Source organism: Belonocnema kinseyi, chromosome 1 (genome assembly GCF_010883055.1).
Source record: "Belonocnema kinseyi isolate 2016_QV_RU_SX_M_011 chromosome 1, B_treatae_v1, whole genome shotgun sequence".
In the NCBI taxonomy this organism is placed as follows: domain Eukaryota; kingdom Metazoa; phylum Arthropoda; class Insecta; order Hymenoptera; family Cynipidae; genus Belonocnema; species Belonocnema kinseyi.
In genome coordinates, this window is record NC_046657.1 from 79,949,781 (window position 1) to 79,960,034 (window position 10,254).

Consider the following 10,254-nt stretch of genomic DNA (forward strand, 5'->3'; position numbering starts at 1 on the left):
TTTTTGAGGAAAATTGAATAAAATAACATAAACAGGGTGATTAATTTAATAAAAGAACAAAATTCCCGGTCATTTCCCTGCTTTTTCCACGTTCGCAAAGATTTCTCACGGTCAATGATACTTGAAAAATCGAACACTAAATCTAGAAATTGTTACATTCGAAGTAATAAAAACTGAACTGCAAATGAAATCACTCAAGGTGAAACTCTTGAATTTTAATCTCTTGAATGAGAAAAATATCTTCTATTCGAAAATTATTTCGTATCATACAGACAGTATTCAAATGCTGAATAATTTACATGTACTTCAACTAAACAATTTTTAATTAAATGCAGTTAAACTGAAAAATTAAAAATTTTAATTTTTATAAATTTTCGAGTTCAAAGATTGAGTTTCAGTTCCAAAAATATAAATCCACGGTATCAATTTCAATGCTCTAAATGGAAGAATCAATCAATGAATTAAAAAATATTCAACATTATAGCTTTTTAAGCAATTTTAAATTCTAATTCCAACTTGGAATTAGATCAAAATTGAAAATTAGCTCTTTAAATCAAAAATTTTGATTCTTTTAGAAAATTCTCGATTTCAACCGATTTTAAGAATTATACTTTTTTTTGTAAAATTGCCTGTGCCAATCCATAATTTAAATTTTGTTTCAGAATACCTTTTTTCAACTCTGAATTATAATTTTGTTAACAAAATTCAATTTTCCATTCAGAATTCTTATTCTCCTGGATAAATTACAGTTCCAGCTCAAAATTGGTTAAAAATTGACAATTTATTGTTTAAATCCGGAATTTTAATACTTTTCAAAAATTTTCCGTTTCAAGAATTATAATTTTTCTTTAAAATTCCCTGTTCCAATTTATAATTTTATTTTACTTTTTTCTCGAAAATATCCCGTTTCAGCTTAGAATTATAATTCATTCTTTTAAAAAATTCCCTGTTCCAGCTCGGAATTTATTAAAATAAAAAATTTCTCTGTTCCAATAATTCTTTTGGAAAATACCAGTTTCAACTTAGAATTGGTTAAAATTTGAAAATGCCCTGCTTCAACTCAGAATAAGAATTTTTTGGAAAAATTTCCTCTTCCAATTCAGAATTTTATTTCAAAATCTTCAAACGTCTACATGCTGTTTTAGATTGTTTTTTAAATAATTTTTTTTTTAATTCTGTGAAATAAAAGCAATTTTCTAAAAATCGTACACATTCATTTTTGAAAGTTTTGTAAATCGTTATAAATCTTTTTAAATATTCTCTTGAAATTAGTTTATCAAAATAAAAAAATTATTTTCGATTTTTCTAGGAAATGTTTTTTATTCTTCTGAAGCCTGCCAAAATTCTTAAAAAGCTTCTAAATTTTTGGTTCAAAATCTGCTAAAATCTAAATTATGTTTTAAATTAGGCCGTGGGCTTGAATTTTTTCTAAGAATAATAGGTGTTCAATTATTATTTATACATCAAAATCCAACAATTTTACTTACAAATTAAATTTACTTAAATAGAAAAATTAACATTGTAACGTTCAAAGTTGATTTTTTTTGTTTCGTTTTAAATATTTAATTTAAAATTACTGATTTTAAATGAACAGTCAGGTATTTATAAATATTAAGTAACTTTTCCTTTCCTTAATTGAAAAATTTCAGATTGCATGCTTTAAAAATTGAATATTTTAGAGTGAAATTATATTTGAAATTTAATAAAGCCTATATTCATAAATATATTATTTTAGATTTATTTTAAAATTAAAAATAGTTTATAAAGTTTCAATAGGACGTTTAAATTTATTTAGCATTTATTTATAATTGAAACAGTTCAATTTTTAATGTTAAAATCTGGACATTCTAAAATTGTAAACTGATTCTGAATCGCCTTGTACAGTCGATTATTATTTATTTTTTAAATCTTAAAGTACAATTCAATTTTTAAAAAATCAGTTATTAATTTATATTAACAGTTGATTAAATAAAATTGTTTTTTATCAAAAATCTTCAAATTTAAACGCTTCTAATTTTTAATTGTTTAAGTTATAAAATCTGCACTTTAAAATTCTTATATTGAAATGTACGCTTAAAAATTAATAACCTAAAATGGAAAATTTGTGAAGTGAAAGATTTTCGAATTATAATTAAACTTGGACAGACTTTTTTTTTCTTAAAATTTGTAAAATTACCGGTCAAAAAATAAATTTGGGGTCATTTCCCGGATTCCCGGTCCAGCGAACACGCTGATAGAAAAGGTATCGTGCTAATTTTTGCTCGCGAACAATGGTTTTTGAGTTCTAAGTTTTTGAAAAAAATTATAAATCTCGAAAATTCCAAAAGTGAATTCAACTTTTTTGTAGAAAATTCCACTAATTGTTTGGAAAAAAATTTTTTTTAGTTTAGAAATTAAGTATTTTGTTAAAAACTCGTTTTTGTTGGTTCAATCAAACTGTTCCTTATTTTGAATTAAAATATTTTGTTCTTGGAATATCAACTATTATACTTTTTTTTGCAAATTTATCTTTCTAGTATGAAAATTCAACTTTTTGATTGAAAGTTGAACTAATTTCTTAAAATTAACTTCTTTTTGATTGAAGAATAATAATTTTAATAAATATTCGTTTTTTTTTTTGTTAAAAATTTCTTAACTGAAAATGTAACAACATTGTTAGAAATTCAACTGCTTAGTTGTAAATAAACGTGATTGTTGTTAATTCATATTCTCGGGTTAAAAAAATATCAAATTTTAATATTTAGCAAAAAAATTCAACGTTTGGGTTAAAAATAATCTGTTTTAAAGTATTTTGTTAAAAAATCGTCTTTACTAGTTCAATCCCTCTGTTTTTTTATTTCAAAATAAAAATGTTATTCATTGAAATATCAACTATTACATTTTTCGTTGATAATTTATCTTCTTTGGGTTTTAAATTCATTGCTTTCTTAAAAAGTTCTTTTTTTTGTAAATATTTATAATTTTAGTAGAAAATTTGTATTTTGGTTAAAAAGTAAATTTTGAACCATAAATTTAAGTTTTTTTCTGAAAAATTCAACTAATTTATTATAAAACAGAAAATAATGTAAGCGAGAAAAATATAAATTAAAAATAATAAAACCAAATTTGGACTAACACCACATTAAATATTCAAGCTATTTATTTATTTTGTTGAAAATTCATCTGATTGGTTTTAAATAAATTTGATTGCTTTTAACTTATTCTTGGATTAAAAATTCAAATGTTTTATAGAAAATTCGTCTTTTTGGCTTGAAATTTCATCAATTTCTTTGATTTTTTTTCTTTCTTGACTAGCGATTTTTTAAAAATTGAAAACTCTACTATTTTTTTGAAATGCAACTGTCTAATTAAAAGTTAATCTGTTGTAGTTAAGAATAAAATTTTCTTGTTGAAAATTCACATTTTTGGGTTCATAATTAAATTTTTTTGTAGAAAATTAAACTGATTGATTGACAATTAATCTGTTCTAGTTTAGAATTCAAGTATTTTGTTAAAAATTCGTCTTTGCTGGTTCAATCAAACTGTTTCTTTTCGTTGCAAATTTATCCTTCTAGTATGAAAATTCAACTTCTTGATTGAAAGTTGAACTACTTTCTTAAATTTAACTTTTTTTGGTTAAAGATTCATAATTTTAATGAATTTTCGTTTTTTGTTGTTGTTGAAAAATATTTTCTTAAGTGAAAAGTGAACTACTTTGTAGAAAATTCTTCTGATTTTTTGTAAATAAACTTTATTGTTGTTAATTCATATTCTCGGTTTAAAAAAACTCAACTATTTAATACAGAATTTTCAGTTTCAGCTAAAAAATTAAACTGTTTGTTTAAAAAGAATCTGTTTTAGTTAAAGATTAAAGTATTATTTTGTTAAAACGTTGTCTTTGCTAGTTCAATCCCTCTGTTTCTTATTTTAAATTAAAATTTCTATTTATTGAAATGTGAACAATTATATTTATTGCTGATAATTTCTCTTTTTTGGTTTAATAATTCATCTTTCTCTGCTGAAAATTCAACTCCTTGGTTTTTTTATGTGAAGATTTATCATTTTAGTCGAAAATTCGTTTTATTGTTTAAAAAGTAATTTTTAAAAACATGAATTTAACTTTTTTTAAATTCAACTCATTGGTTATAAATAAACATTATAGAAATTTGTTTTTTTGGCTTGAAAATTCAACAATTTGGTACAATATTAAAATTTTTTGGTACAAAATAAAACTGTTTTGTATAAAATTCCTTTTTTTTAATGGAAAATTAATTCTACACATTGAAAATTTATTTTTGGTTAAAAATTTATCTATTTACATTTAAAACTTCAACTATTTAGTCAAAAAATGTTAAAAACGAGAAAAATATAAACTAAAAATAATCAAATTTGGACTATCATGACATTCATTGTTCAAACCCTTATTTTTAAGTAGAAGACAAATTTTTTTAATTGTTTAATTTCACAATTTTTTTTAAATTCATTTGATTGGTTTTCAATACATTTTATTGTTCTTAGCCTAATCTCAATGGATTTTTTTTTGACTGACAATTAAAAAAAAAAAAATAAAACTCTACTGTTTTGTTAAACATTTATCTTTTTGATTTGAAATGTCATACAAATTTCATCTTTTAGGTTTAAAATGCAACCGTCTGATTAAAAATGAATCTGTTTCGGTTGAAAATTCAACGTTTTTGAACAACTTTTTTATTTAAAGCTAGAAAATTCAACTAAGTAGTTGGAAATTAATTTGTTTTAGTTTGGAATTAAAGTTTTTTTTAAATTCGTATTTACTAGTTCAATCCCTCAATCAGAAAATTCATTTTGTTTTGTTTTGTTAAAAAGTAATTTTTTAACCCTAAATTTAACTATATTCTGCAAAATTCAATTGATTCGTTATAAATAAACTTTATAAACAGATTGTTTTTTGGGCTTGAAAATTCCACCATTTGGTATCACATTCAATTTTTTGCGTACAAAATTACACTGTATTGCATAAAATTCTTTTTTTTTTATTGAAAATTAATTCTCTACAATGAACATTTATTTTTGGTTGAAAATTGATTTATTTTGCTTTAAAAATTCAAGTATGTAAATTGTTAATTTAACTATTTCGTTGAAAATTCATCTGATTGGTTTCAAATAAATTGTGTTGCTTTTGACATTTATCTTTTTGATTTAAAAGTTCATCTATTACTTTAAAAGTTTCAGTTGAAAATTAACTTTTTTGTTCAAAATTCATATTTTTGAGTTGAAAATGTAACCTTTTTGTATAAAATTTGCATTTTTATTTAGAAAATTTAACTGATTGATTGAAAATTTATCTTTTATAGTTGAAGATTAAAGTATTTTACTTTTATCTTCAACTGAATTAAAGTATTGCATTTTTCAATGAAAATTGATCTTTTTAGGATGACAATTCAACTACTTGCTTAAAAGTTGAAATACTTTTTCAAAAAGTTTCCTTTTTTTAGTGGAGGATTCATAATTTTATTTGAAAGTTCGTCTTTCTTTGGTTAAAAAGAAATTTTTTAACTGAAAATGTAACTATTTTGTTGAAAATTCAACTGTCTTTCAACTCAATAAAAATACTAAGAATAAAAGAATCGCTGTGATAAGTCAGAAAGAAAAAAAAATGTCTCTTCCAATTCAGTTAAAATATTAAGAATATCAAAATTTCCGCTTCAAGTCCAGGAAAATATTAAAAACTAAACTTTCCTCGTTTCCAACTCAAAAATAAAAATGCTGAAAATAAAAAATGTCCCTCTTCCTATTCAGAAAATAATTAAAACCCAAAATTTCCTCGCAACTCAATAAAAATAAAAAACTCAAATGTTTTTTCCTCCAACTCAATAATTAAAAAAAAATAATATCTCTTCCAATGCAGGAAAATATAAAAAACTAAACTTTCCTCGTTTTCAATTCTCTTTCAATTCAAGAAAATATTAAAAACTGAACTTTCCTCGTTTCCAACACAAAAATAAAAATGCTAAAAATAAAAAATGTTCCTCTTCTTATTCAGAAAATAATTTAAAACCAAAATTTCCTCGCAACTAAAAAAAAATTAAAAACTCAAATGTTCTCTCTTCCAACTCAATAATAAAGAAACTTTAATAATGTCTCTTCCAATTCTGGAAAATATTAAAAACTAAACTTTCCTCGCTTTTAACTCAAAAAATAATTGAAAACAAAAATTTCCTTCTAAATCAATACAAATATTAAAAACTAAAAACGTATCTTTCAATTTGGAAAATAAATTAAAAACCAAATTTTCTCTTCGAAATTTATGAAAAGTTTGAAAAATAAAAAATATCACTCTTCCTATTCAGAAAATAATTTAGACCCAAAATTTCCTCACAAATCAATAAAAATAAAAAAACTCGAATGTTCTCTCTTCCACCTCAATAATAATAATAATAAAAAAATAATGCCCCTTCCAATGCAGGAAAATATTAAAAACTAAACTTTCCTTGTTTCCAACTCAAAAATAATTGAAAACAAAAATTTCCTTCTAAATCAATACAAATATTTTTAAAAAATGTATCTTTCAATTCAGAAAATAGATTAAAAACCAAATTTCCTCCTTGAAATCTTATGAAAACTTTGAAAAATAAAAAATGTCACTCTTTTAAATCAGGAAAAAACTGAAAAACAAATTTGCCCCCTTCCAACTCAATAAAAATGTTAAAAATAAAAAATCCAAGCTTTTCAAATTAATGACTAATTTTTAAATCTTTTAATTTTTAATTAAAATATATTTACCTCATTTCTTCGTTGTGAAACCATAATTGAAGCAAACTATTTACGTAGCACGTTGCTCCGAGATTTTTAAGACCGACTGGTTGTGTCGGATCTCGCAATTCGATTAAAGAATCTTCTAAAGGATCAAGTTTTGTTGCACTTGAATTTACGTATTTGTCCTCCCCTAAACCAGTCAGGCATTGTGGATTATTTGAACAATTTCTTCTGTGAAATATATTTAAAAAATATTTAAAGATTGACAACAAAAAATTGGAATATTGTTTGAAAAATTTAAAAATCTGAATTAAAAAGAAAAACTGACTTGCAAGACGTGCAGTTTTTTAATCCGAGCCTATAAGCAGATTCCAAATGTGTCCTTTGTATCTCGTGAGGTTCGATAGATTCTGTCCATGCCCAACCTTGTTTAATTAAATCTATTTTCTTCACCGGCGGCATTTTTCACTGAAAAAATCACAATTTTGACTTCTTTAAATTTAAAAATGTGTCGATCCCTTAACGAAATACTCCTTTAAAATAAAAAATAAATATGTACACTATTAAATTCTACTGCAATTATTTCGTATTAATTGCGTCCAGTTTTACAATTTCGAATTTCCGAATTTGAAAATCACAAAATGTCAAACCGAAAATAGGCAACCTAACCTAAAAAATGCAGAGACGATCTCCCTCGTGATTCTCGTGAAAAACAGAAATTTTGTAAGTTTCTTTGAGAAAAAAGGAGAATATCTTAAAAAATCTTAAGATTGCAAAAGGTGTCTAGTAATTTTCATGAAAATAACTAGAAATTTCGTTCCCGCCATGAATTTCTGACACTTTGTCGCCCGGAATAATTGTACATTTTTCGAAAGTCCTGTGCGTGAATATTTTCTCTTTCCAATATTTCTTGACAAAAGCAAGTGTAAAATTAATAGGAAATATTAAAAGTTGGCAGAAAAAGAGTGTCAAAATTGTGAAAAAGGTGAGTTTTCTTACCCTGAAGTCGAAAAAGCATTCGTAGGTTAATCCAACTGCCGATTAAAATTTTCGTCACAATTATCACTATATTTTCCAGGAAATTTCGATTTCACTAATCTAAAAAGTCTCCCTAATTAAAAACTCTGTTTGATTAAGCGATAAATCGAGGAATTAGGGGCGATAAAAGTGTTTTTTTTATTATTTCCGAGAGGTTTTATTGTATACACGCGCGGCCATATGCAATTTCATGGAAATAAATACCCGCCAATAAGACAAACGGAAATTATTAGGGCGCGAAATTCAGATTGATTTATGTAGAAGTTTGAACGATTATTTTTAAAATTTTTTTATTTCAGATTTCAAATTAAAAAGATGTCTCAAGAAAGAATTGGTAAATATTGAAGAGAAATTAATTTTCTGACAATAATTATGCAACAACTAATACTTTTTTTTTTAATTCGCAGTAACGCCAGATATTCTACTTGAATTTTTGGAAGCTGCCTTCCACCAAATTCTCTACTTTCGAAAACTATATCCGCATTCAATTTTCACGAAGAAAAAACTGTACGGAATCGGAATTTACGTTTCTGAACATCCGGAACTGAACGAATATATTACAAATGTATTAAATTGTTTAAAAGAATTATTGAAGGATGACGAATCGAGTGTGAAATCAGTACAAATGACTTTTTTCAATAAACTAAAAACTCCGATTGAAAAATTCGTCTTTGATATAATGGATCTGATAACTTCTAATAAAGAGTAACGATTTTATTCAATTCTTATTAGAATTTGTATTTATGAATAAAATGTCAATACGAAAATGTTAATTTAGAAAAATTTATTTACAGAAGGGATCCATATTATATAAAAACGGAAGAGGCTCTCAGAACAATTTGTCTGAAATTGTCGACAGTGGAATCATATTTGAAACCTTTACCAAAGGATTCGACCTTTAAAATAACGTTTTTAACTTTTGAATCTTCTCACATTGGTTTGAGCGAAAATCCCAATTATACAAATTTTCCTTGGATTGTGGAAGACGAACCGATCGATTTGAAAAATAAGGAACTATTGCCCATAAAAACTGTCAAAACTGAATGTCTAAGTATGCAAATGTATGCGATGGAGGACAAAATATCAAAATTGGAAACCGAAGCATCGACTAGCAAATCGGAAGAGAAAAAATAAAATAATTCGGAAATTGAAGAGCACAAAATAAAAGTTTGTAAAAACAGAAAGTTCGTGATTGTAAATAAAAGTATAATAAAAAATAAAGAGATTATTTTAAGCTACAAAAAATTGAATTTATTCTAAAAATAGATAACAATAAGAAAAATAATAAACAGATAATGTTAAGAGAAAAAAAAATTGAAACCCGAAGAGCACAAAATAAATGTAACAATTATTCGGCATTTAAAAAAAAAGAAAATTCTTGATTGTGAATGAAAATATAATCAATGAATAAAAAAGAGGAATTATTTTTAAACTCCAAATAAATATTAGATTTATTTTAAAAATAAATAATAAACAGATGTTGACAAATTTTGCAAAACGCCGAAATTTATCCTTTTTTGCTCTAATTTGTAGAAAAAGGGAGTTTTAATTGATTGTGAGATTAATGATTTTCAAAAAATTAACCTGAATTAAGCCATTTTTCAGAAAATAACTAGAGATCTGTCTCTAAAATGACTTACCCGTTCTAAAATCTCCAAAACAATTACGCATTTATAGGTTAGGATCACAAATACGAAATTTTTCGCAAATTCAGTACTCTTTGGGATACACACTTGATTTGAAAAAATGTACAATTAATTTTCAGATATTATTCACTTTTTATTTATGAGCAGTACTTCACTGATTTTTCACTAAATTCAATTTTTCGATAAATTTATTAACAAATATTAACGCGAAAAAGTATAGGAAGTCATATGCAATTACAGGCCCGTGACTACTAACCAGAAGGCCCGGTGCGTGTAGCCTGAAAATTACCGCTTAATACAATTCCTGATTAATAAAATTCACGATTAATGAAATTTTGAATAGTAAGAGTTCCAAATAATAAAAATCGCGAATTGGAAAATTTCCCTGATAATAAACTTCTCGATGTAAAATCTTCGATTCCTAAAATTCAATACATTTTTTAAAATTTGTTTGAAAACAAATTTCTTCCAGAAATATATTTTAGTCAATTACTATTTTAACTTCAAACAATATTTTGAGAAAAATATTTAATTATTGTATTTTTAATAAATTAGTCAATTTTATGAAACAATTTTAATTGTTTAAATTCGGGAATTTTCATTTTCGGTAATATTATAAACTGTCAGGAATTTTCCAATTCGCTAATATTATAAACCGTTCGGGATTTTATTATTCGGGTGTGTTATAATTAATCGCAAATTGGGGAATTATAAAATATTCGATCTAGAAAACTCCCGAATTATAAAATTGCCGAATTTAAACAATTAAATTTAAAAAACTAAATTATTACTTATTTATTTATTAAAAATTCATCCAGAAATATATATATTCTTATTATTCTTATTTTAAATTCAA

The 10,254-nt window shown here is 24.3% G+C and overlaps 2 protein-coding genes across 5 annotated transcripts in view; one reads left to right on the forward strand and one right to left on the reverse strand.

Moving 5' to 3' along the window:
- The window catches only part of LOC117167768 (ubiquitin carboxyl-terminal hydrolase 48-like), a 311,237-nt gene extending 301,618 nt beyond the window's left edge, over nt 1-9,619 (reverse strand). Inside the window, exons 1-4 of one of the 4 annotated variants that reach the window (XM_033352951.1) lie at nt 9,393-9,619; nt 7,714-7,748; nt 7,043-7,182; nt 6,742-6,945 (exon numbers count right to left, since the gene is read on the reverse strand). In XM_033352951.1, coding sequence (XP_033208842.1) covers nt 6,742-6,945; nt 7,043-7,176 — 338 coding nt within the window. In that variant the 5' untranslated portion in view covers nt 7,177-7,182; nt 7,714-7,748; nt 9,393-9,619. Of the gene's footprint in view, nt 1-6,741; nt 6,946-7,042; nt 7,183-7,273; nt 7,361-7,713; nt 7,919-9,392 lie in introns of those variants that run through there. The other 3 variants (XM_033352943.1, XM_033352936.1, XM_033352961.1) reach the window with 3 other exon arrangements.
- On the forward strand, nt 7,546-8,969 carry LOC117167787 (mitotic spindle assembly checkpoint protein MAD2B). The gene is made up of 4 exons (XM_033352974.1): nt 7,546-7,699; nt 8,052-8,086; nt 8,160-8,457; nt 8,547-8,969. Exons 2-4 carry the CDS (start codon nt 8,068-8,070, stop codon nt 8,884-8,886), a joined length of 657 nt encoding a protein of 218 aa, XP_033208865.1. The 5' UTR covers nt 7,546-7,699; nt 8,052-8,067; the 3' UTR covers nt 8,887-8,969.
- Nucleotides 9,620-10,254: the final 635 nt, after the last annotated feature.

What these genes read in the sequence shown, in the direction of transcription:
- LOC117167787 (XM_033352974.1), top strand. An exon ending in CTGATAACTTCTAATAAAGA is followed by an intron (nt 8,458 to 8,546) that starts GTAACGATTTTA and finishes ATTTATTTACAG; the next exon opens with AAGGGATCCATATTATATAA.